The 25,531-nt window shown below is 51.8% G+C and overlaps 5 protein-coding genes across 5 annotated transcripts; 3 read left to right on the top strand and 2 right to left on the bottom strand.

Moving 5' to 3' along the window:
• Window positions 1-2,266: 2,266 nt before the first annotated feature.
• Window positions 2,267-7,977, top strand: P152DRAFT_404103 (uncharacterized protein; the record flags this gene model as incomplete). Its single annotated transcript, XM_033676741.1, has 3 exons — window positions 2,267-7,486; window positions 7,533-7,646; window positions 7,693-7,977. 3 exons carry the CDS (start codon window positions 2,267-2,269, stop codon window positions 7,975-7,977), a joined length of 5,619 nt encoding a protein of 1,872 aa, XP_033530691.1.
• A 1,360-nt stretch (window positions 7,978-9,337) lies between these two features.
• P152DRAFT_174848 (uncharacterized protein) lies at window positions 9,338-10,721 on the top strand. The gene is made up of 3 exons (XM_033674127.1): window positions 9,338-10,124; window positions 10,171-10,248; window positions 10,294-10,721. The coding sequence occupies exons 1-3, from the start codon at window positions 9,515-9,517 to the stop codon at window positions 10,524-10,526; spliced, it is 921 nt and encodes a 306-aa protein (XP_033530690.1). The 5' UTR covers window positions 9,338-9,514; the 3' UTR covers window positions 10,527-10,721.
• A 529-nt stretch (window positions 10,722-11,250) lies between these two features.
• Window positions 11,251-14,884, top strand: P152DRAFT_461918 (uncharacterized protein). The gene is made up of 8 exons (XM_033680230.1): window positions 11,251-11,580; window positions 11,666-11,758; window positions 11,815-11,900; window positions 11,950-12,578; window positions 12,626-13,032; window positions 13,079-13,158; window positions 13,211-13,325; window positions 13,379-14,884. Exons 1-8 carry the CDS (start codon window positions 11,545-11,547, stop codon window positions 14,519-14,521), a joined length of 2,589 nt encoding a protein of 862 aa, XP_033530689.1. The 5' UTR covers window positions 11,251-11,544; the 3' UTR covers window positions 14,522-14,884.
• A 787-nt stretch (window positions 14,885-15,671) lies between these two features.
• On the bottom strand, window positions 15,672-17,123 carry P152DRAFT_468659 (uncharacterized protein; the record flags this gene model as incomplete). Its single annotated transcript, XM_033680837.1, has 2 exons — window positions 15,672-16,051; window positions 16,151-17,123. 2 exons carry the CDS (start codon window positions 17,121-17,123, stop codon window positions 15,672-15,674), a joined length of 1,353 nt encoding a protein of 450 aa, XP_033530688.1.
• A 5,108-nt stretch (window positions 17,124-22,231) lies between these two features.
• Window positions 22,232-24,771, bottom strand: P152DRAFT_404074 (RabGAP/TBC; the record flags this gene model as incomplete). Its single annotated transcript, XM_033676736.1, has 3 exons — window positions 22,232-22,594; window positions 22,719-22,974; window positions 23,024-24,771. The coding sequence occupies 3 exons, from the start codon at window positions 24,769-24,771 to the stop codon at window positions 22,232-22,234; spliced, it is 2,367 nt and encodes a 788-aa protein (XP_033530687.1).
• Window positions 24,772-25,531: the final 760 nt, after the last annotated feature.

The raw sequence follows: 25,531 nt of genomic DNA, 5'->3' as shown, positions 1-25,531 counted from the left end.
CACCGGAGAGGTAGTTATCGAGTATAGAGGACGAAAGACGAGGCGCTTGCAAAGACCTATATCCGGGAGCGTTGGAAAGGATATACAGAATTTATGTTCTGGGCCTGCTTTACGTATGATAAGAAAGGCCCTTGCCATTGCTGGATGCCGGAAACGAAACAGGAGAAAACCGACGCGGAAAAGGCATTAGAAGAGATGAACGACTTGCTTAAACCTATTCGTCGAGACCAATAGGAGCTTGAGACCGGTATAAGGAGGATGGGACTCCGGAATCCCTCTAGAAGAAAGCCGATCTGGAAATAGACGCAGAAGACAGGGAAACTAGTTCGACGGAAAGGAGAAGGAATCGACTAGTATCGATATTAGACAAAGATATTAATTCCGAAGCTATTTCCTTTCGTCGAGGAATATCAGAAGGATCGGCTAGACACGATTGTTCAAGAGGATAAAGCTCCGTCGCACGCCCATCACGCACAGCAACGAGTATACGATTTGTACGGAGTACAGCGACTTCTTTGGTGCGGGAATTCCCCAGATCTAAACGTTATCGAGCCATGTTGGCTATACATGAAGAGAGCGACGACAAGGAAAGGTGCTCCAAAGAATAGGAGGAGAAGGTATAGGCTTGGATTGAGCGGATTCCATGACATATTCAACAGATAATTGAGCTAGAAGGAGGGAACGAGTAGTTATAAGGAAGGGAGAGACCATACGAGAAAGGACTGAGGTAACGCGAATGGGTGGGACTTAGCCATTAGTACATGTATCCTAATTAGAAATAGTTTCATTTCCGGGACTTGGCGTGAGCAAGAACCCTTGAAGGGGTCCTCCGTTAATCCATATGTAAGGGTCACAGGGTTTAGGTAAGATCTCCATATTATGTAAATAATGTAACGAGGGATGAAAAACGAATCGGCGTCGCAGCTCCGATCCGATCATTTTTGCAGTTCAGGAGTTCAAAATTGGAGCTTGCAGCTTGGAGCTTGCAGATTCGCAGTCCATGCAGGCGTGCTTATGTTCATCAAGACTTGCAACTTACAACTTGCATCTTAGGTGCATACTGCATCTTGCATGTGGTGTCTCGGACTCTCGGGAACGTCGGCTTCTCCCCCAACCTCCTACGTCACAGCTGTGTTTGGCTTTCGGCTTTAGATTAGACATCATTATCATCATCTCTTCCTGGTTGGGATCAGGGTCGTGGGAAAGGTGACCCCCTGAGGTCCTGACGCGGGAACGGCGATTGAAATTTGTGTACGGTACTACCGCTAGTACGGAGCAAAGAATACAGAACAGTTAAATACCACGATCTGTATGGTACAGCTGTCGATCATTCCCATCCTGTGTGGAACTCCCTGACTCCCGGTGGAGTTGTGGAAGAAACGGTGCATTGGGTGCGCCGTGTGAGAGCGGAAAGGGCCTTGGATCAAGAATCAAGAGAATCCAGTATTCTGTAAGAGCTCTGTAAGGTATTCTATTCTATTACCCTATCGATACTCCATACCAATCCTGAATTCCTCAAATCCCTCCCTTTCGTCGTGGTCCATTTTCGCAACCAACCTCTCAACTCTCCACCCAACACCCGCTCCCTGCACCAATCTAGCTCAGATTGTTCGTCTTTTCTCAACTCGTCTTGAGACGAGTCGATTGCTTTTGCCACAATTTCCCTGCGGTGCCTCCGGTTAGACCTCAGGTCGTACTTCGTCGTCTTTGTCACCGTTTTCACCGTTGCTTGGACCACCATCCCGTCGACGTCATCGGCCAATTTCGACTCCCTGCCTCTTCACACTTGCACCTCACCACTACCACCTCTACCACCACCATCCCACAACAACAACAAACACCACCAGCAATCACCAACTCGTTCGTTACGATATGCACCTTCACGACGATCTCTCGATCACTTAGTTGGTAAACCTGTAATGTCGCTCATTTCTTCCCGTCGCGGTAGTTACGGTGGATGGATGGTGGTCAACCCGAGATGAAACCATCCACACCGCATCCGTTGTCGGACACAGCCGGTGTCACTCCCGAAGAAGCTGGCTCCAGCAGCCCTCGAGTCGAACAACAATCATCGAGTCCAAATGAACCCGTTCGTCTGCGGCCAGCGTTGCAGCGGACAACGGTCAGTTTGGATTCCCGTCGAGGATCCGCGACGGGATCCGCGACGGTGACATCGGCCTCGGAAACGCCATCGCAGGGCTCATCGACTGAAGATGATTCAGGGCAAGACATGAGTTCAAGAGGTGCAACGGTCGAGCCGGGCACGATGGAAATTGGAACAAGTGGAGAGGACGCCCCTGTGCCTGCAGGTGTCGAGAGGATGGAGAGATTGCGAGAAGAAGTCAACGCAAGCATCTCGCTCAATTCGCAACGTGCGAGGACGAGGCCATCTCCAACGACGACCGCTCGCAATCCTGCTGCTCTTGGTGCTCGAAGAATTTCACCTATCAAGGAAGAAGACTCGGTAACCTCGCTATCGCCTTCACTCGAAGCCTCCTTCAATACCCCCACGTCCCCGAATCCACAAACAACATCCACGGACTCGGCCGATTCCACCAAAACTGTCCGTGGCAATGTTCCTACAAGAACTCCGGCCTATCCATTCCCTTATGTTCCAGGCGCTCCACTTCCTCGATCCTCCTCCTTCCAACCCTTCACCGCATTATCCCCTTCAAGCTCGACCAATCAACACGCTCGCACCCCTCGAGAATATCAAGTCTCCGAATTCAGCACGCCCATAGCGTCTCCCGCTACCTTCATGCCTGGTGAGCAAGATCAGGCTTCTACTGGTTCCATTTGTCCACCGCCGAATCTTTATGAATTAGTTCTTCGTTTGAACAATGATCCGGGCCTCGACCCATTCTGGTCCAATCTTACCAACATCCTGCACGATTCCTACGGCGCCCAGCGCGCAACCCTCGCCCTTCCGGCGGATGCTGGTGAACTGGAGAATGTACCTTGGGGGCAGAAAGCCTCTTACGACAAATCCGGTCTTCACAATGCTCAAAATACGCAAGATTCGTCCCAGACCAAACCCCAATCAGATCCTTCCCATGGTCCCGACGAACAGCTTCAATGGCGGCCCGTCGAAATCCCTGAGAGACCCAACTTGGCGACACGACACTCATATGCTGGTTATGAACGTGGCAAACGCACGGGACGCCCGGATGATGCTCGTGCAAGCGTGGCCCCGCGTCCAAAAGGTTTGATGCGAAACGCAAGCCAGGCATCGTATCTCTCCTCAACCCACACCGACGTTTCTCAACAATCCCGAAACGATTCTCTGTCATTCAGTGACATGGACTTCTCGTCAACGGGTGAGGAAGTGCTACAAGATCCGCACGCTCGAGTATTTCCGATCCTTCGCGCTCTAGATCACGAAGTTGACCCCCTTATCGACAGCTCCGGCGTCAACCGAGTTCTTGAGCAGGGCAAGCTCGTCGCCCTGACGAGAGACTACAGTCTTCACGATGGTCATTCCGAAGGACCAAGTAAATCTTCTGGTGTACCAGGCGAAAGCAACTTGAGCGATGCGTCGAGTCGGAGCTCTGGTGAGCAACCGCAGCCAAAGCGCATGGCCACCAGATCTCAGGCGGATATGCTCTCCGGGAAATCGTCGGAACCCACGACGGTCCCGGATTACTTCGCCCTCTCCAAGAAACATGGTCAATACGAGGAATACGAACAGCATCCAACATCACCTTGGTCGCAGTCTCCTGCACCCTCTCCCGCCATTCAAACGGAAACCGAGGAAAGCCCCTTCTTCAATACTGGAAATGTGGATGAAGAAAGTTTCAATCCCACGGCTAGCCAGCAAGACTATGCACAATACGGTCCGATCGAAGCAATCGGTGTGGACAAAGCAAGCACCGTCATCCATGTCCCCCTGATTCATCCCCTTCTCTCACAGCTGATGCCATTCACTTCCGCACGGGATGAACAGGGCAAGGGAAAAGAACCTCCTAAAGAGAAGAAATCGAAAGTCCCGATGGATCAACTGGTCTTTCGCAGAGCTCCAATTGCCATCTTATCGGTGTTGTCCAACACAGTTCCATATTCGCAAGGCCTTGCAAAATCCCTCCAGCTTCTTGGACCTCATCTCGCGACGTCATTCCACAATGCACAACAATTCACCAATGCACGCCTTCAAGCAGTCCGCAGCTCTCACCGCCGATATGGCTCCGGTCACCGTCTTGGTTTGTCGGGCATGTCTGCCGAGCCGGAAACGCTTGACGATTTGCTCAACATCGATCTCGATCCAGCGACGGTATCGGGTGCTGGAAGCTTAACAAGTCCATCGGAGTACTCAAGTCGCTCCCGACATAGTCCTGGCGGCTCGATCAGTGGAACACCAGGTTGGGACGCGTCCTTCGTTGGCATGTCCTCTACCACTGGGCGTCATTCAGTTCATGGGACGCCAGCACCGATGGGAGGTGCAGAAATGGTGGAAAGCTATTTTGACGCGAAGTCAAGACCTATTCACGAACCAGAAATTGGATCGCAAGTCCCATCAGCCAGCACTTCTGCGAAGCCAGAAGCCCGACGAGCTCATGCACAGCGACTTCCAGTCCTGACGGCTCACGATGATAATACCCCCAAGCCTCGCGAATCCGAAGAGAAAGTCGGCATGGAAAACGCCCCCGGCCCAGAGTCCGCAGGAAAGGTCCCCAAACAAACTCATTTTGGAGACCGGCGACACACGTACTTGCACTCTTACGGGGCGGATTTTGGTTCGACTTTCCAGTCCGTTCCCTCTGCCACAACGGTCACCACTCGCACTCCTGGTCTGGTCAGGACAAGCTCGGTAACCGAAAGCATCCCGATGCCGCCGCCTTCCGAGAAACTTCTGCGAATCATCGTTGACTCCCTTCCCGTGCAGATCTTCATCGCTGCCCCTCTCACCGGTGCATTGACATGGGCCAATTCCAAATTTCATGTGTATCGCGGACAGGATTCACGTCAAATCCTCGACGAGCCGTGGCAGGCCGTCCATCCCGAAGATCGCGACGACTACATGAAACAGTGGCACCATTCTCTCGCGACCGGGCAACCGTTCTCTCACAAGGTCCGCTTGCAACGGTTCGATGGTCAATATCGATGGTTTTTTGTGCGCGCCACACCCCTTAAAGACCGGCGACAAAGCATCGTTCACTGGGCCGCGACATATATGGACATCCATGAACAACACGTGGCGGAAGTAAATGCCTCCCGACAACAGGAGACGGAGGCGTCCGAGGCAAAATATCGAGCGTTGGCGAACTCCAGCCCTCAAATCGTCTTTGTGGTCACCCGATCCAAGGGGTTGACTTTCTGCAACTCCCAGTGGCTCCACTATTCCGGCCAGATTGAGTCACAGGCTCTTGGACTAGGTTTCACCGACTATGTGCACCATGAGGACATTGCGAAATGCAAGCTGCCAACGTTCGAGGACGATGAAAGTTCCGCGCCGACGAATGTGCCCACGTCCGTGCCACCGGAACCTCGACGACCAGTGTCCGATTTGACCCAGACACCATCCGATGATTCGATCGAGACCACCAAAACCGTCACCAGTCCTGGTTCCACATCTCCCATCCCTGCGAGGCTGCCTCAGGCGCAGCTGTCGAAACTGGCGGGCATGGGTATTCTGAAGGTGTCTCGTGATACCGACGGCCGGCCCTCGTACTCCACCGAAGTTCGGCTCAAATCTAAACACGGAACCTATCGATGGCATCTGGTGCGGGTTCAGCTTGCAGAAAAAGTGATCCAGGAAGATGAGGACGAGTTGTGGTACGGCACTTGCACGGACATCAATGACCACAAGCTCCTGGAGCAGACCCTGAAGGAGACCATGGATGCCAAGTCGCGATTTCTCAGCAACATGTCTCACGAGATTCGTACCCCTCTGAACGGTATCATCGGCATGGTCAATCTGTTGATGGCGAGCGCCCTGAACACCGAGCAAATGGAGAATGTGGAAATCCTCCGGCGGAGCACGGAAAGCCTACGAAATCTGATCAATGACATCCTGGATCTCTCGAAGGTGGAAGCGGGAATGATCACACTCTCGATGGATTGGCTTCACGTTCGTGGCTTGATCGAGGAGGTCAATGATTTGACCGCAGCGCTCGCCATCAACAAAGGACTGGAACTGAACTACTTGGTGGAAGAAAATGTCCCAAGGATGCTCAAAGGCGATCAGTTCCGAATCAGACAAGTTCTCCTCAATGTCATCGGCAATGCGATCAAATTCACCAACCAAGGCGAAATTTTCGTCCATTGTCGGCTCTGCGAAACACCAAAAGGCAAGGACCCCTTCCAAACACTGGTTCAATTCGACGTAATCGATACCGGGTCCGGTTTTACGGAGGCAGAAGCAGAATACCTCTTCAAACGATTCAGCCAGCTCGAAAAGGGGAGTACCCGACAGCATGGCGGAACGGGACTAGGACTAGCCATTTCCATGCAGCTTGTGGAACTTCACGGAGGTCAACTGACGGCGAAGAGTGTTCCAGGAAAAGGGTCGACATTCACCTTTACACTGAACTTTCGCCTTCCGTCGGATGACGACCATCCTCCAACTCGCGTCGCCACATCGGACTCTCACCCACCGAATACAACTCGAAGAGAAACCCATGATGGGAAAGTGGAGCCGATATCCACCGTGAAAGGCTATTCGGCATCTCCGGTTCCTTACACGCCGTCTCCCGGAAGTTCCATGCAATCGTCCGGAGCATCCTCGATCTCCATGTCTCGCACGGCGAGGAGCAGCATTCAATCCGAACGCTCGTCTGCATCGTCATACTTGCCGGAATCAAGCAGAGTGCCCATTGACCTGGAGTTGCCTGCTGAAAGTCGCGAGAAGCCTGGAGATCGGTCGGAGGCAAGTGGGGAGACCGTCGGACCCACAGGCGGCCAAAGTCCAGCAGCCAGCATCAGTACCGTGCCGCTCACGCTGTACTCGATATTGGTTGTCTGTCCACTCCTTCATGCGAGGACTGCCATTGTGAAGCACATCGAATCTTGCCTCCCGAAAACATCCGCCCAGCATATCTCTGCGAAAGAGGACATGGCAGATTGCAAGGATTTATTAAGCGGCGAAGATCCGGTTCGATTCACTCATGTGGTTTTAAACCTCAAGGAGGTGGACGAGATCGTTGCCTTTATGGATGTGATCACCAACACCGATGCTCATGCGGCGACCTCCCTGGTGGTCATTTCCGACCTCCATCAAAAGAAGGATATCACGGAAGCGAGACCGAAGTTGGACTACGAGAGAATTCAGGCGGACCGAAAACTATACTTTTTGTTCAAGCCGGTCAAGCCATCCAAAGTCGCGGAGATTTTTGATCCTTGGAAGGAACATGAGATGAGCAAAGATCGCAACATGGACAGCGCTCAGGCGACGGCGATGACTCAGAAGCAGCTGTTCGAAGATCTCTCGACGAGATTTGGGAAGAAAGGGTATAAAGTCATGTTGGTCGAGGATAACCCGACGAATCAGCAGGTATGTTTCCTTGGATTATATTGCGTGCGGCGGCTAATGAGCCCAGGTTTTGGTGAAATTCATGAAGAAGGCAAACATAGATCTTGAACTCGTCCAAGATGGCGTCCAGTGCGTCGATGCTGTCTTCGTCCATAATCATGATTACTACTCCATCATTCTTGTGAGTCAACCCTTCCACCCGACTGATCAATCCTAACAACCCCCAGTGCGATCTCCATATGCCCAACAAGGATGGGTTCGAAACCTGCAAAGAAATCCGTGCGTGGGAACGCAAGAATCAATATCCCCATATGCCGATCATCGCCCTGTCCGCCAATGTCATGGGCGATGTGTACAACCAATGCGTCGAAGCTCAATTCAACTCGTACGTCACCAAGCCGGTTGATTTCAAGGAAATGTCCGATGTCCTCGGGGCGTTCCTTGACCCACCGGATCCCACCAAACCCTTGCCGTTCATGCGACCAAAGCAGTCTACGCAGCTCCGCAGATAGGGTTTTTTTTTCCTACCACCCTTCTCCTCCTACGCGTGAGGGTTGGTTTTTCTCCACTTGTCCGAGTTGTTAATATTGTTTGTTACTCGTACCGAAGCTCACATCAAGCGGACCAACTGGGCATGCATCGGTGGCGCTTATTCCAGGAATATTGACAATGGAACTGTTGCTCCGTTGCTGGCGTGGCGCGACTTGAGCGACCATGTCTGGGTGATTTCTACAGTCAAATGGCGTTTACACAAGAGGCTGTTTTCGGTTTTGTTTCTGCCTTCGATATTCAAGGAGGGCGTTGGTCTCTGACCGTGAGAGCCGAAGTGGATATCCGTGGAAATTGGTGGATAAGGTGCATTGAGTAATGGACGGCAATTACCTTATGGCACCTTCACGAAGCGGATCATGCAGGGTTGAAGACCAGGGATCGCTGGCATACTGTACTAATAGATTCAAATGGATATGAAACGTCTCACAAAGCATCTCTCTGCCGTCAGCAATACATGGAGTGAATTTGACGCGGTTTACGGTCGCACCATCACAAGATGAACGACCGTACTTTTACACGGGAACAATGTATAGCATAGCCCCCGGAAATTGAAGATATAAATGGCCCTGAAACATTGATAATCAAGCCCCGTAATCTTGAGGCAAAGTGTTAGACAACCTCATCGTGAATCTACTGTTAACTTACAGAATAATCTATCTGAAAGCTTGGTGTAGCTTGATGGTTTAACACCTTTTATATTGCAACTACCTTATTTTGGAATTCCCCAAACGCAAGAGAGTGCTACTACGACGATCAATAACCTGGGGGAAGATCGCCACGATGAATTCCTCGTTTGCAATCTACACTTCATCTATCCATCTTTCTTTCCGTCGCATACCCGCAATTTACCTTCGCTTCCAATATCTTACTAGTATGCTCAGATTCATGTCCTCGTGGATAAAGACAGGTAGCATAACTTTGTGCATCTACTATTCCACCCATCCAAAAATGTGCACGACTCATACGGTAAAAATCACAACCGAGTAGGCTAGCCACTACATATAAAGTTGCTTGAGACCAATGAACAAAATGTTTGATCCCACATTGATCCAGTGCACTCGATTGAATCGGAAGGGCTGGACTTTCGCTCTCGTTTTTCAAGATGAAGTCGTTCACAGTTCTTTCGCTTCCTATCCTTGCCATGGCAGCAGCGGTGCCACGCAAACTAGGTGAGTAGGTCTCGTTAAGAGTTGATCGATCTCTAACGGTATCAGCGCCCCGGCAAGGCTTATTTGATACTCCTTCCGGAGACCTACTGGAGGGCGTGACGATCTCTACATTGGAGCCGGAGTTCGATCCTGCTGCCAAGCGGGAATTGAAAGTGTGGGGCCCATTCAAGCTGCAGTCCTCAAATGTAGAGTTCCACTGCTTCCTATAAGCATTGATTCCAGGTGGCTGACGATAGGATAGGCCACACACGACCCAGCGGCCGGACTCAAGCTAGACTCGAATAGCGACATTTTCAATGTCGTCTTGTCTGGGATCTGTAACGGGTGTATGGTCCTTCGAGCGCAAGCCCAAGTGGCCTTCGCGAACGGTTCTCGACAGGATACTGGTTTTGGCGTTTATACGCACCATATTATCATGATGGACATCGGGCGACCGATGGTGACACTTCCCGTCGAAGCTAGATGCAAGAACGGAACCAAAGGGGGAGGGTTTGACTCACTTGGTGCGCTCGGCGGTGCCGCTATGGGTGGGATGGGGGGGAGCGGTGCTGGGGCTCCCTCTGGTGGCCATTCGCATGGCCGCAAGAACAAGCGCCAACATGATCATTCCGGTTCGGAGGGTACGCCGATGGCTCCCGAAGGTATATCGGTTCCTCCGGGTTTCCAAATGCCTGCGATTTCCGTTCTCGTTGGCACCGGTGAGGATGCGTCGCCGCAAGTTTTTGCCTCGAAAGACCCGAAGGTTAAGAGTGGATTTTACATTGGAAGCAATGACACCTTCACGGCGATGGTGGAGGCGGTCAACTATAATCCGTACGAGAAGGATATTTACCTCAGCATGGACTACGAGTATATTCCAGGTCCTCGTGAGCCCGGCTGGCTTAATTCTGGCATTGGATCGATTAGCATCGACGGCTGCGAAGGGGGTCTTGGCTTCCGTAAGTTAGTCGACGGTGAACATGATAAATTGTCTGACAGGAACAGATCCCCCGGCGGACGGTCCTATTACATTCACGTCGAATGAATGGATTGCAGGAGCCAATGGCTATCTGATCAACTTTAGTATGATTCCCGGAAGTTCCAAGGGATTGGACTGACAAATTTCAGCACCGCATCTACACGATGGGGCCATCAACATCGAGGTCTTCCGCAACGGAACACTGGTCTGTCATTCCGATGCGATCTATGGCGGCGATGAGGGAGATTCGGCGCTATCGGTCGGCACTGATACGTGGGAGACCATATCTGGATATACCGAGTGCCTGGAAGCCGTCAAAGTTTCGACAGGAGACATCCTGACGATGACGTCGCTGTATGACCTGACAAAGCATAAATTGTAAGGCGTCCCATGTATGAGGGACGACCGAGAAGCTAACCAATTCAACAGGCGACCCGATTCACAGAACCATGATATGGGAGCTGAAGCAATGGCGCTGGCCAATTTCATGTTCGCAGCGGAGCCAGCAGGAGCTGCTTCACCTGTTCAGTCTGAATCACCTGTTGCAACGAAGCCATCAATTCCAGTTCCGGAAGCTCCGGCAGCTCCGGCATCACCTGGTACAGCCAACCCGCCAGCGGCGGTACCCTCAGGTGCGCAAGGCTCGCTATCCAAGGTAGTTACGCTGTTAAAAGGAGCGATTGAAAAGCTGAAAACGTTGGGACAATAGGGATGTTGGCAGGGTCGGAACTGGAGTCCATGTCATGATAGGCAAGCTATAGGTAGAATGCAATCACGACAGATCCTCTAAGCAGTCAATGGAAATGCTTGTTTGAATGCACCTAAGGAGATTGCGTTGGGTGGTGATGATTTCGGTAACTCGGGGTGACGTGGAGAAATTGCTGTCCAAATTGCTGTCCATCGATGTCCACATCGGTATATTAGAATTGGCGCCTTGCAGCCTGAGGCTTCTTTTTCTCCTATTTTGCACTGGCCGTGCACGTGGATGTATCGTAATTTGTAATTTACCGTCTGCTAGCTACCTAGTCGTATGTTACCTAATCTTGTATGGAATATTCCGTACATCCCGAGTCCCGATTGACTTCCTCCGTCGGCCTCCCCCGGATTCGCCCACGAAGCACTGTACTTACTACTCCTTAGGTACATGTCAGTATCGCTCCTAATCCATACACCTTTGCGTACGTGTATCACCTGGTGACCTGCATCTGGGAGCTACCCTACCTATTGTGTGCTTTACATCTCATTAACCACTACCATACCTCCATCCTGCTCACAATTGGGTATCTAACTCGATCCTCTTCAATGCCTGCCGCTCGAAGTTGACATCTCCCTGTTCCTCCATATCTTGGACATGGACTGTGTTCGCTTTTGATAATTCTTGTCCTCGTTGCTCCCCCATCATGGATCTCGCGCGCCAGGAATATCCGGCTATGCTGGTAAGTATTCCTTCCGCATATCGCTTACATCGAAGCATGTGCATCGTCGTGTACGTCAGACTAATCATGGATTCTTGGATTGTAGGAAAGCCTACAGCCGCCGCAAGCCGTTGCGTTACTCAACGATCGCATCAAACATGTCTCCAGGTTGAATGCGGACATAGCAGATTGGCTCCAGGTACTTGCGTTCTGTCGCATGCTGATCAGGTAGTCATCTAACACGAGTTCGTCTAGGAACGACGTCGCGTTGAAGAACAATACGCTCTGGGACTACGGAAACTTTCGCGCCGCCAACCACCGGACGACTCCTCTGATTTAGGGTAACATCTCCGCCAGCGTCCGACTAGCAGGTAGCTAATGACTTGGAAGGACGTTCACAACACCATGGCAAAAGATCATAACCGCGACAGAGACGATGGCGGAATCACACTTCCTTCTCGCGAAGAAGATCGAGGCCGACGTGGAGCGATCGTTGCGCGACTTCTCATCCGCAAATCGGGAAATGCAAAACTTCACGAACATCAGCGGCAACTTAGCCTCGCTAGCCAAAGATGTCGACATCTCCCACAAAAAGGCAGAGAAGCTCAAAGATAAAGGCGGAAAGGTCGCAGCGGACAAGGTTGCGAGCGCAAATGCGGACATGGAGACGGCCCAAGGCCAATGGGACTCGACCGCGCCATTCGTCTTCGAGAAGTTGCAGGCGCTGGATGAGACCAGGTGGAATCACCTTCGAGACGCCCTGACACAATTCCAAACGCACGAGGTGGATCAAGTGGAGCGGAGTCGCATCTCTGCTGAGGGGTGCTTGAATGCCTTGCTCAACGTCGACACTTCGGACGAAATCAAGACATATTGTCTCAGGGCACTGGAAGGCAAACCAAAGCTAGAGCGACAAAAGAGCAGGCCATCAACCACAGCTGGGCAACCGAGTCTTGCACCTCCACGGTCGCAGCATGGGGCGGGTCCAGAGGATGGGTCTAGTCAGCGATCGGGTTCCAGTACGTTTCACAGTAGCTCTGTAATGATGTCGACTAATCCGCTGCAGCAGTTCAAGAACAATCGATGCCCGCTAGGAAAGGTATGAGTGGCCTGAAGCGTCTCGGGACCGTGATCGGGCGCAAGAGACAGAGTACGATTTACAGTAGCAACACTTCTACCGTGCCCCAGGAACGAAAATCTGCCTCGAACCTTCACCATAGCTTCTCACCTTTCAGCAGAAGGAATCGGGACAAAGCACCCATACCGGAAGAGCCTTCACCATCTTTACCAAGTCACGAACCAGAACCCCCTCCATCTCGGCAAGAAATGACAACAAGCCCGGTTCTGTCCGAAAAGCCGAATGGAGAGCCAAATCTGCCTCACGTCACCAGTCCTACAGTTAACGGAACGCAACCTGATAGCACCTCACCGCTCCAGGCACCAGTACAACCGGAAGCAATATCCCTCCCTGAGGTATGTGATCGAAGCAAGCTACGGAACTTCAACTAACCTTGTCAAGCTGCCCCGGGATGCGGATGGATTTTCAGTTCCACCTTCGTCTGCAGATCCCATCTCCCAAGCTGAACAGGAAGCTGCAGCGTGAGTTGATCCGCCAACGCCGTATGACGATGACTGATCTTGACCTTTCCAGCTCATCCGACGTCCATGGGTCCCAATTCATGCTTGCGATTCGAAATGCTCCGATCCCTGAAGAAGAGGCGGATGCAGCCACCGCCCTCTCGAGTGTCCAAAATGCGTTACTAGCGGTACAGTTGGATTCTAGTGGAAATCGGAATGATCGGATAGCTAATTCAAGTAGGGAGCACCGTCAAGGAAGACCGGAACCATCCGTGGACGTCGCGATGTCCGAAACACCATCTACGTTCCATCTCCAACGCTTGAAACACAAAACACGGAACCTTTACAACTAGGACCTGCTTCAGCACCTCTTTCGCCTGATCAGGGCAGCCAAGTTTCGCACCCATCTCCACTTAAACACAGTCAACGACAGGGACTTGGCGACGATCTGGCCGCGTCGGACACGCAATCGGTTCGATCTGGCCGATCGCTTGCTAGCTCCGCCAGTGCCACTATTAAACACCCCGAGATGCACGGCCCAGGGTTGAATACGTCAGTTGTCGAGACTGTCAACGCTTGGTTTGAAAAGGGTGAGGTGACCAAAGCACACGTGATAGGCGAGCTTGCCCTCGCATTCAATCCTACCGACATCAACGCTCCCTTCGGCACCGACACCATCCGACTGGACAATTTCCCGGCCCTCGAGAAGGTCGCACCTAACCCGACGTTCGTAGAGCAGATCACCGACAAACCGGGTACCTATGTCGTCGACCTGGCGAAAATCATCAAGACCTCCGTCGCGTTTAAGTATCAAGTGCATTTGGATTCGGACTCTCTTGCGGCCTACGCTCCCCTTCTCATTGTTCCAGCTAGTCGAGTGGAAACCTCTCAAACGGACGTAATCCTCAATTGCACGCCCAACCCAGTCTTCGCTGGCGGTTCGATCCCTTCCGTCACGCTTAGCAACGTCCTGATCATCGTCCACTTCGACACGTCCGCTGCACGCCCCGACTCCTGCAAGTTGCAACCACCTGGCAACTTCAACCGTGAGCGCAACCTCGCCTACTGGCGCCTCAACGACGTAATCTTGGCGCCCGGCACGCAGCGCAAGTTGCGCATGCGCCTCACGGGAGACGGGGTTGTCAAGGTCGGAAACGTCGAGGCGCGGTGGGAAATCGTCGGAAGGAACGCGGCGAACGTGGGAAGCGGGTTAGGAGTGAGCATGTTGGGGGAGATCGGAGCTGCCGGAGCAACGGACGGTGCGGATGATCACGATCCGTTTGCGGATGAAGAGAACGAGGCGGAGGAGAAGAAGCAGAAGCTAAGGTGGACGGCAGTGGAGGCGGTACGAGGATTCAGGAGCGGGACGTATGTGTCAAGTTAGGGTGACACTTGCCGGATTTTACAATCAACTTGGGTCCGAGGAAGGATCAAGCGGTTGAAATAAACGAGTTATTTACTTTCAAGCCAACGGAACGATGTACAAACTCATCGTGTTGGTCCATGGACTGGGCTCGGACTGGAGCATTCAAGATTTAGCTTCTCATGCTCAGCGGGGCTGACATTCGTGATAAACTACATTTTCCTTTACAAGGCTAGACAGAATATGACTACAGGGTGACTGACTTGATTCAACCCCATCGCGTTCGTCCCCACCATACTATTGTCTCTGCTGCCATCAGCACCCTTCCAGCGGAATGCTAGGTCCACTAACAGTCTCCAAGTATAAAAACAACTTTCGGCGAGGGTATAAATATCTACAGGATACAAGAGCCGAAATCCAAAGCTAATACAGTGGTTGAAAGGGATATCTTGGATCCGAATGGTGCCAGAAAGTGAAACAATGCTCAAATTGAAGCGCAAGGGGGAATCCTCCAGTCAGAAAAAGCCTTGCGGCCGACAAGATGCCCAGATACGCTCCAGAATGTGCGGAACCGAAATTTACCGACCGATGATGGCTCGAGGCGTCACTATCCCCTTCTTTGCGCCCCTATTTGTAGATAGAACCGACCTAGCAGCCATTCCTTCAAAATCTCCATGATGCCTCCGTGGTAAAACCCGAGTTTATCTCCCTGATGAGAAACATTCAAGAATAAATCTTCGTGGTCGAGTGACGCCAACATGTGATTTCTGACTCCTCCCAAATGCAATACCAACCAGAACCAATGAACCGAGGTCGTGAGAGAGGGGTGTGTATGGTCGGAAATCGTGAGGGATAGGGGACTCCTTCTAAAAGGTTTCAGTTATCGGTACTTCGACCGTGCTCTTTAACGCAGCTTCGTTACGTTTCCAGTCAGATACTTCGAGCCAGACAGTCTGGCGAGAATATTGGCTGCAGCTGAATTGCACGCAAAATCCGTGACCCCGAAACAGTGAAGGGGTTCACCGACCGGCCGATCCGGCTGCAACCTCGAAGGGGACAGTTATAATCCGATATGGCCGGATGATATTTCGGACCATTCCCAATGGCATGATCATTGCCAACGCTCCGCGTTTCCGGGGCATAGTACAACCAACCAGTGTCCTGGAATGCGCTATGCAATCCCCCTCCCCCGCTCTTCCGAACCGGTCGGAATGTTCACTTTACGTCTCTTCTCCGCTTCACTGCGGCTCCCTTGACTTCCACTTTCGCTTCTTTCTCGTCTTCGGGTAAATTCTGATGAGGGCTCAGCGAAGAAGCCACTCTCGGCCACGCTTGAAGCCGTGTGGGGCCGACTCCCGGTACCCACTCGTCCGGCGAACTCGCCACGGGAGGCGTCCGATCGATTTCTTCCGTGACCTCTGCGTCCCGGCGTAGAGGCAGCTGAAGACCCATGAGAAAATGAAGGAGAAGTATATTGGGGTATGGAGGTAGGTGGAGGAGGTGGAGGATGGGGGCCTTGGGATTTCCTTTTCCTGGGCGAAGCGGAATAGTCTGTTTCAACGAAAGAAAGTTAGCGCTATCGACTCGGTGTTGATTAGGGGATACAAAATCAACTCGAAAGCAGACCAGTTGAGGGCGCTAGGAGATTACCTGATGGGGTATTGGGAACGTTTCCGCTTGTACCTTGCGTGGTAGGCGGCACCCAATGGTGGAAATAGATCGATGGAGATGAAGACGGCGGCTCGGACTGTAAAGGATGCGCGGTGTGAGGTACATGGTGCTGGCTTGTTGGAGGATTTTGAATCTGAATATCTCCCGTTGTCAGCCGCGGGAGAGCGGACTGAGGCGGAGGTGGCGGGCGAGGAGCGGATGTCGGCGCAACTTGAGCTCTACTTCTCGGAGAGAGGGTGCTGGATGGGTATGGAGAGAAGGATCCTGGCTGAGCAGCTTGGGGATTGTGAGGAATCACTACCGGAGGCGCTATTGGATAACTCGGTGGTGGAGGTGGAGGATTAATCAGTCGGGGCTCCCTCCGACTGTCTGGAGAAATCGGTTGTGTTTGAGCAGCTACTTGCTGTTGCTGTTGCTGCGAAGCTTGAAGCTGAGTAGCATACTGTTGCAACCAATCCAAACTGACGTTGGCAAGATTGGCGCCTCCAATACCCGCGAAGATCATGGGAACCAGATGAGCCGGCACACCCCCTTGCATCGAATCTCTCAACATCGCATGCTCAATCTTCCGTTGCTCCAGTCGTAGGTTCTCCTGGCGTGTCTTTTCCTCCTCTTGCCGCCTACGCTCTTCTTCGGCTTTTGCAGTGAGCCAGTTCCGCATTGACTCTTCCGCGCCCTGCCACTGGGACGGCGGTGCGGGCATCTGACCAAGAGATGGTGGTAGAGCAGGAGGAGGGGGTCCTCGACTTGGATCCGGCAATGCCATGCCTATCGGAGGCGGCAACCCTCGATGCGTGCTCATGTCGGAGGTTCTCTTCGCCGGTAAGGGATGATATGAGCTGCCACCGTTGGAGAGAAGGGAAGGGGACCTGGAAGACGGCGGTGGCGAAGCGAAACCATGAGGAACTTTGAATTCAAAATCTGTTTGTGCTGGTCCGAGAGTGAGCAACATGGAGGCTGATCTTGGTGGAAAGCGCGAACATCGGAACCAAATTTTGATTAGATAGTAGATGAGGAATAGGATAGACAAGTGAGATAAACATGAGACGTAGAAAAGGTCCAGAAAAGAATACAAAATTGAGACAGGGAATGCTCCGAACCATACAGATAACTTCGATCTATACGATGTGAACAGCAGGGGATGAGGTAATGTTGTGGCGGGTATGTAGACAGGAAATTAAAGACGGGATCCAGTACTTAGGAGGAATTCCACCTATTTCGGCTCAACTAGGATGGTTGCGACCCAGATGACTGGTGCAAGCCGCCTTCCTTCTTCTTCTTTCCCTACCCAGTAGATCTAAACAACGATTGGGAATAAGATCTCAAGGTTTCAGGAACCAGGCGGGAAGGGAATGATTCGCTTCAATTGCGGCAGCCGTTTTTGGTGCCGTTTCTAAATCCACGGATAGTAGAGGAGAGTGAAGATCGACTAGGAGGGGTTGCGTGGACGTGGTGGGGAGAGGATCGACGGACTCGACTCCCACAGACTCTGCCGCAGGCGCGGCGTCGATTCAAGATGTCGTGAGGCTGCTTGGACAGGAATGGGAACACCGTTGTAGATCACTCCAGATCAGTGACGACTGGAAGGCGTGTTTCTGATTCGGAGGTGGAATGGATGCAGGAAAAAGTGGTTGGATAAGGAGTGGACAGCCGCCAAAATGCGGCCTTAAAGAAAGACTTCGTCAGCGACCAACAGTGTCAACAGTCAATAAGCCGTCTTGATGATTGAAGAGCCGTTCCCTCGTTCCAAGTACGCGACAGGGCAATCAAGCGGCTGATATACGCTGACGGAGAATAACAACAACCCAAGCAGACCAGTGCAGGCAAAACAAACGGGTCCCTGACAAGGCTTTCACCTTTCTGAGAGTCCACGGCTGTCTACCAGCCCTGTTGGGCGTTGACTGCCCGGTACTTTACGTAGTAGGCCAAGCTAGTCCTCGATAAGTGATGAGCTGGGATCCCAGCGGTAGGAAGCTGCCGGCCTGGACTTGGGAGAGATAACTGGTAAGCAAACAGACGCTAAACCACCTCAGCCCGTCTGCATTCAGAACCAAAAAGCCACGCGACAGATTGAAGCGGAGACGGGACAGGCCAAACTCCAAAACGGACAAACCCAGTGTTGGCGTGGATACTGGGTAATTCTTGCTTTCAAAGCGGTATTTAGGCACCGATAATACCAGACAAGGCTAGGATCTCCAGGGACCATGCAGTAAGAAGCGGTAACAGTGGTGTGTGTCAGCGACTGTCAGACTGTCAGAGTATCAGAGCCCAGAGGTGTCGAAGTGGCGCTCCTGCGCTATACCTTGTACACCTAAAGGTCCGAGATGCGGCGCAACTATGCAAGCCCGGAGGCTGGAAGACATGTGGTGATGCAGGAAATGGTGAAAGGGGTCCGTGGGGATCAAGTCGTGGAGACTGAAGACTGGAGAGCAAAGAACGCGGTCTATGTCCTCGTGAAGCAGCGGACTAATTTCAAACCAAACCGTTGGATGGTGTTAGGCAGTCGGGTCCCGCTCGACACCAATGAAGAATAAATGCCGAATTGAAAGGAAGAACGAGATGGGAGTGACGGAGAGAAAGGATGGGGACTTAGGAGATGGATGGAGTGACATGGAGGGTCAACTATCATCTACCTAACGGTCCTAACCTCTCGGGGAGTCCAGATCACCAATAACAAGTTAGTACGAGGGATTACGATGAGCAGTCGACCTTGTAGACTAGCTATTAGCAGGACAAGGTGGCTTGTTTCGCAGCCAAATCCAGAACATGGAGCCGGAATCGGGGAATTGGGATGCATGAAAAATGAAGAATAAATTATCCGAGTGCTTGATAATGGGATTCATTTCTGATTGGCGAGACACCAAGCCATGGATCGATGAACGGACGAACGGACTGCAACGGCTTTTCATTTTGGTCTGGCCTCTGGCTTCTGGGCTGAACCTCTGATCCATTCTAAATCGGTGGCTAATTATAAAAGAGGTCCTAACCTCCTAGGTAGTTACAGGTAATAGTTAATACGGAGTAGTACTACCGTCTGCCGTCCATGTCTCCATCGATTTCACTCATCTCATCTCGCCTTCCCTTGCAAGGCGCATCTTGAAACTTGAAACGGAACAGTTATTATCATGTGCCAATTCACTTAATTAGGATGGTTCAATCTCGGAAGCGCTTCATGAGGAAACCGTTCAGTTATATTACTGTCTACTGGTCACTGGCGTTCTCGTGTCGACAGGCATTATCAACGTGTTCGGCGGTCGGCCCTTATGATGATTGATGGTCGATGGATCGTACATGGTACATGCGTGCCGTCCCCGTCTATGCTGGATCAGGAAATTGGCGTGTTGATCGATCCAACATCTCACGACCATGAGCTATCCTAGGCTATCTTTTCTCTCTATGGAAGTGTTGATGCTGAACCTGACCATAGTGCGGTAGGAGATATCGGAATCTAGAGGTGACTGTTGAAGCTGTTGGTCTCTTTCTCCGATTAGTACGAACGGGTATTGATCCGTACCGGATTGCTTCTTTCGGAGATTTCATACATTTCATACGTCCTTGAATTTCGAAATGATGCCAATTTCGCCTCATCCTTCATTTCGCAGCCCTGTCCCGCCACCATGCAACTTTTTACGGGCCTCAATCCTGGTCCTCCTAGAGTCCCTTCATCTCCATCACTCCGAGTCATCTGGAATGGCGTTTCTGATGATCGGAAACGGCTTGACCAGTCCGAATAAAGTACTCGAAATTCGAACTGTCCACCCGAGGTGGAGCCAGTTTCAAGTTGGACAAGGACCTTTCGCGGTTCTGTTGGACACTTGACTGTTTGACATGTCGGACATCGCCCGTCGGGACTCGGTAGCGTCGCAAATCGGAATCATCCCAGTATTCAGCATTAAGATTTAAGATTGGTGAAGCCCATCAATTCATCAATTCCCATCCATAAATAGACGATCGTAAATCGCGATATCAAGCGGGCCTTGGCCCTTGAGCTTGAGGAATGAAGCGTTCTTGAAAGCGATCACGCTGTATACTCCGTATGCCCCTCTACTAGAGATCGTTGGTAGTCCCAGTGGAATGATGAAAGTCCAACGCGTCAATAATCGCTAAATCGCAAAAATTCCACTTTAACCGAATCGATTGACGAATACTGCGACTTGCGTGAGTACAATATCTCCGACTCCAAATCATCGGCGCGGTGTTGAACATCAATCGTCGCCAAGTCCGAAAGTCAAGATGCGGGGATCTCGTCAATTCGTCATCAAGTTTCGCAGCCATTTATTCCCCGCCGAGGCCTGGACATGTGTACTGGGTAGAGTGGCTGGGTTGCATGCCACTCAGTACAGTGATATGTCGGATTCCCGACGCGATTCTGGATCTGAGGGACGACACGCAACCTTGTGGAGGAATCGATGGAAAATCTCGCCGAAAAAGCATTATGAGATGCATTCGCATACCCAATCGACACAGATCCCGATCTTGGACGCCGGCTTTGTAACCTGGTCATGGGAGAAGATGCATTTCAAGTCCTACTGCCTCGTGTCCGAGCCTGAATTCGTGCTTCGCGATCCACATCGGCCGCTCCACCTCTTGCGAATATGGCGAGGAACCGTCATATGACAGATCATATGCACTTATGCAGCCAAAAATCAAGGCGGCATCGTCTGCTCACTAACGTAGTCCCTTAAGCTGGAACCGAGCTGCAGTGATACGCTTGGCACTTGGAGGCCAGCGCCCACTCCGTTCTCAAGAGTTATGCTCAGTGTTCTGCCGGGAAGCTATCATTGGTGAGATCAGTGCTGCTGTGCCAGGTCCTTGCCGGCAAAGATCCTGTTAATACATCCATGAAGGGAAGAGGGCATTCTCCCATCGGTCTATCCGACGCAAATGGGTGTTCCGGTTGCCTTGGAAGCTGAAACCTTGAGTCAGAGCCTATACAGGAGAATTGAACCGACAGTTGACAGAGTGAGGTCAAGGAGGTCGCCAGGGAAGAGACATGACGATTTTAAACAGGCCTTAGCGAGACTGCTTCCGCAGCTTCTGCAACCCTAGCAGACGATCTTCATACATCCAGCCACTCATGAGAGTTCGGGAGCGAATAGTACACGGTACGGAGGAGAGTCGTTCCCTTCACTGTCAAAATATCTCAAGCAGGATGCAATCGACATAACCTGTCTGCAGTCCATCGCGCACGCGAAAGCCACACAACACGGGAAGCCAATGAGGCATGCGGAGATCGTAGAAAAACGTGTTTCTTGCGCAGGTCTGCTCCCGCCTCGGAGACATCCGAGATGACGATTGAACTGGAAGCCGGTGAAGAAGGATCAATGACATTGGCAGTCAGACACCCGCTCCTTGTTTCGACGCTGCAAGTGGCATATGATTTTCGGGAATGGGACGGACTAATCGATTGGTAGTTTGTGTTAGGAAGGAAACTCATCAGATGGTTCACAGGAAGCCTGAACCGAATTCCAGTGACTCCAAACGAAGCGCTGAAGACCACGATATGACTGATTGACTGATCATTCTAGCATCAATGCTATAGCCTATGTCTATAGTGTAAGTATTATTACGTCTATTGTAGATTAGATTCTCATTCTCCGAGAAAGGGTGGTTTCTGAAATAGTGCAAGGTCAATCCGGACTTCGGACTGAAAGGCGCCCCAATGGTCCGATTCAGTGCAGGCCCAACCTCTATAATGCCATGCGCTCTTCGATTACCTGGGTATTTTCAAACAAAGGAAAATAAGTGCCGGAACGATGAGAAGGTTCCGAGCAGCCGTTGATCGTAAGAGCGGCGGCGGTCAGCTCATAGAGAGACGCCCATGAATGCTTCCAACCAGTAGACATGCATCCAAAGAAAAGCTCGTAAAATGCCTTTCAGACCAGGGTGGTCCGTTCTTATGTAAGGACTCCGATCAACCCGTCGGAACTAGTCCCAAGGCTGCTGGGGAATGTCGTGGGTGTGATTATATTGTCTCGCTCTATTGTGGAAAACAACAGATGTTCGTGTAAAACGGCAGAGGCAACTCGGTGGAGGTGAGAGGTGTCGCCAGCAGCATGATCATACCTTTTTCCCCATCCTTTTCCGCTTCTGCTTCCATTCCGCCTTGGCAACGCGCATTAATATCTCCTCGTCCTTAATAGGGAGGAACGAAGTAAGAGTTTTCATGGCGTTTTCGAAGTCGGAATCGAGCAAGATCTCGCGGGTCGCATCGATCAGTGCGGCGGAGGTGGCGTGTAAAACATCAAGATCTCCACCGAATGATGGTTGAGCATCGGTGCCTGTGGTAACGCTGGAGGGATCATCGCCTAGAAGCATGAACACATCCCATACTCGCAATTGAGCAGGAAAGGGGATCGAGTAGTTGAATAAGGTCAAGTACCATCGCGTGCCGTAAGAAGTGGAGGAAACGTTCAGTTCATCCTGTGTGATGTCAGTGTAGTCCTGGTCCTGTAGTGCCATACTGATCGGCTTTAACTGTTCGACAGTCTTGACCCATGGGACGAGGTAGGTAGTCGTAGTGAAGGCAGAAAGAGAGCAAACTTACTAATTTCTTAGCGACATTCCCCTTAACAAGCCAGTTCTTCTCAAAATCTTCCAACGACTCCATGAGACCTCCGAACCCTGACTGGTAGAGGTGATCAAGGCCACGATGATGCCACAGCCTGACCATCATGACGAAAGCATTCTCTTCATCATAATAGCAAAGGAAGGTTGCAGCCAGTGCTGCCATTCCTTGAACGTAGCCGGTCTCTGGAAAATAGAGGGAGAGGGCGTGAAGAACACGGAAAAGAAGCCGTTGCCTATACCAGTCAGTCCAAGGTACTGAAACGGTGCGAACATTCAACCCACCCTCCGCGATACCTCCTCCTGAACATAATGTGTCTACCAATCGTCCTTGGCACATCCACGTCAATCTGAACATCATCCGCCGATGATTCATCTTGAAGTTCATGGAAGTGCTCCACCAACTCTTCATGCGTAGGCGCTCCACTAGTCTTCCGGACACTGGCTTCCAAAAATGAATACCATGCCTTTGCTCTCCATTTATCCGGTATGCCTTTCCACGTTCGAGAGATGAGCTTCGCATCCTTCGTGTCGAAATCAAAATCCATGCCACCACCTGTCCCACTTCTCGGTTTCGCCTTGGCCATCTTCCTCCACTTCTCCTCTCGCTCCCACTCTTTCTTGTTTATCGAGGACACCGTTCGTCCTCCATCTGTCTCTCCTTCAAGCTCCGCAAGTTCGTGAGGTAGTGTCAGCATGTCGCCCGCTTCATCCATGATGCGTCGTTCACGGTTATGAGGCAACCGGTTGGTGGCATTTCGGAACGTGCTGGTCGTTGTACGTACGCTCGTGACAGTGTGGTTGGTGTACACAGAGGCGGGAGATCGAGCAGACCTTTTGGAGCCCCGACGTTTGGGACCGTCCGCGGATGTAACCCTCGCGGATTGCCTGGATGGGGAGCGTCGAATCGTTCTCTTTCGCCGTGGCGTCTCGGCTGCTAGTTGCAGCGAAGTGGCAACACGTACCAGTCCCGGACTATCATCAGGAGAGGGGCTGGTGGAAGAATTGCGAGAACCGGTGGGTTTGGGTAAGATAAATCCGTACCGATCCACTTGGCCTTCCGCAACGTCTTCCCAATCCTCGACCCCTCCAGCTAATTCGAACGGCTCCCGCTTAAATAGACTCCCTCGACATGATGAGGCGGCTGATGCGGGACGCGCGGAGTTTGGTGATAGGGTCCGATTGATCATGAGCGACCCCCCATCCGGCAACTCTCCGTCATTCTCCTGTACGAGCCCGTGATCGGATGTGGAGAATGACGAGTACGGGCGGTCCAAGTCTCCAGCTCGTTCGTCGCCATAGTCATACATAGTCCGAACCTTACGCGATAGGATGGCATCATCCATTGATAGCACCCTTCCGCTTAATGGTCGGCCTCGAATAGGTGGGATCCGTAGCCTTTGCTTGGGCGCAGGAGGAGTTGGAATCCTTGGTTCGAGCTCAACCGGGTTACTACCGATGCTGGCATCGCTTCTATCCACGCTTTTTCCACAATCCGCCACGCTTCTATCCACGCTTGTTCCATCCGCCACGCGTTTCCCAGACAGAAGTATGCTTCCCCTCTTTGAAAATTCTAAGGTATCTGGGGCTGTGAAGTCGTCAAGATTTCCGGTGGGAATCGGAGTGGTGATGCGTAGGAATGGCTCGGCGGCAGATGAGGACCCTTCACTGACATGACGACTACCATGACTCTGATATCCGCTGCCGCTCTCGTCATCGTGCACGACAATCGTTGGGAGGCTGGGGATCTTCGTCAAATTCTGATTGTCTGATGCCGCGTGTGTCCCCGTGGAGGCCGAGCTGGGATCCAACCCAGAATCCCTCCTGATATCTCCGGAAAGATGCGTTTGATATTTGAATGAGGACGATCTCGGTCCTGGAGAGGTTCTCGGTCGGCGCAAAGCATTGATCCAGGAGGGTGCGCTCGAGGCACGAGGGGCGGCGATACTCTGGTTTCCGCGCGAGGGAGGGGGTATCGGCGACAATGGGTTCGGGATTGATTCTTCGTTTGTGGTTAGGGGAGGAGAAGACATTCCGATGGCCTGCGCATCGGTCATGAGGGCATATGTCGGTGCGCAGGTGTGGTGTTTGCACCCAGCGCAAAAGGTAAATTGCCACGAGGAACTGACAATGGCGACATTCGGATGGAAAAGTATCTCGGTGTTCGATCACAAGAGGGAAGGGACAAGAAAGAGTATGTAGTCAGGCCAACAGTCAGGACCACGTCGCGATTCTGTGCACAATGTCCGCTGGGTTCAATGGCGATAGGGGGGATGGTCCATGTAAGTGTAATTAGCATGTGCACCAATGCATGTGGGAGACCGTCAGACCGTGGGACTACGGAGTACGGACGGAGGTTAGAGGTGGAGTGGTGGATTAGACTAATAGACTATGGACAGTTAGAGCCTTAGAGGTAGGACCGTTGGATCTTCCTCTGGGTGGCGGGAACAGGCACCTGAGCGTGGTGCAGTGTGACGACAGTGCACGTCGTAGTGCACGTTGCTGTGCATCACTACTGCATCTCAAGGCCCAAAAGACCCAACCGCTTAATACCTGCCAGACGCCAGTTGCCACAATATAATTACTGGCTTTGTGACTTCGTCCCACCTTCGCCAGGATTCCTTCTCGCAGCAGCTCCTATCAAGTATCAGCCCTTCCAAATTCCAATGGGCGTGGGCGCGTGGCTGGTGCGTGATGATCCAATCTTTCAAACTTCCAATAATAAACTCTGAAGTGCAGTCCCAGTGTGCAGATTACTCGCTACAGAGGTTGGTGAATTGGCTGGAGGCTTGG

The sequence above is a fragment of the Eremomyces bilateralis genome, assembly GCF_010015585.1.
Source record: "Eremomyces bilateralis CBS 781.70 unplaced genomic scaffold P152scaffold_28, whole genome shotgun sequence".
Lineage (NCBI taxonomy): Eukaryota > Fungi > Ascomycota > Dothideomycetes > Eremomycetales > Eremomycetaceae > Eremomyces > Eremomyces bilateralis.
This window is presented reverse-complemented; position numbering and strand designations above follow the sequence as displayed.

What these genes read in the sequence shown, in the direction of transcription:
- P152DRAFT_461918 (XM_033680230.1), top strand. Translation starts at nt 11,545, where the DNA reads ATGGATCTCGCGCGCCAGGAATATCCGGCTATGCTG. An exon ending in AGGAATATCCGGCTATGCTG is followed by an intron (nt 11,581 to 11,665) that starts GTAAGTATTCCT and finishes CTTGGATTGTAG; the next exon opens with GAAAGCCTACAGCCGCCGCA. An exon ending in TCCAAAATGCGTTACTAGCG is followed by an intron (nt 13,326 to 13,378) that starts GTACAGTTGGAT and finishes TAATTCAAGTAG; the next exon opens with GGAGCACCGTCAAGGAAGAC.
- P152DRAFT_174848 (XM_033674127.1), top strand. Translation starts at nt 9,515, where the DNA reads ATGGTCCTTCGAGCGCAAGCCCAAGTGGCCTTCGCGAACGGTTCTCGA. An exon ending in CGAAGGGGGTCTTGGCTTCC is followed by an intron (nt 10,125 to 10,170) that starts GTAAGTTAGTCG and finishes TGACAGGAACAG; the next exon opens with ATCCCCCGGCGGACGGTCCT. An exon ending in TGGCTATCTGATCAACTTTA is followed by an intron (nt 10,249 to 10,293) that starts GTATGATTCCCG and finishes GACAAATTTCAG; the next exon opens with CACCGCATCTACACGATGGG.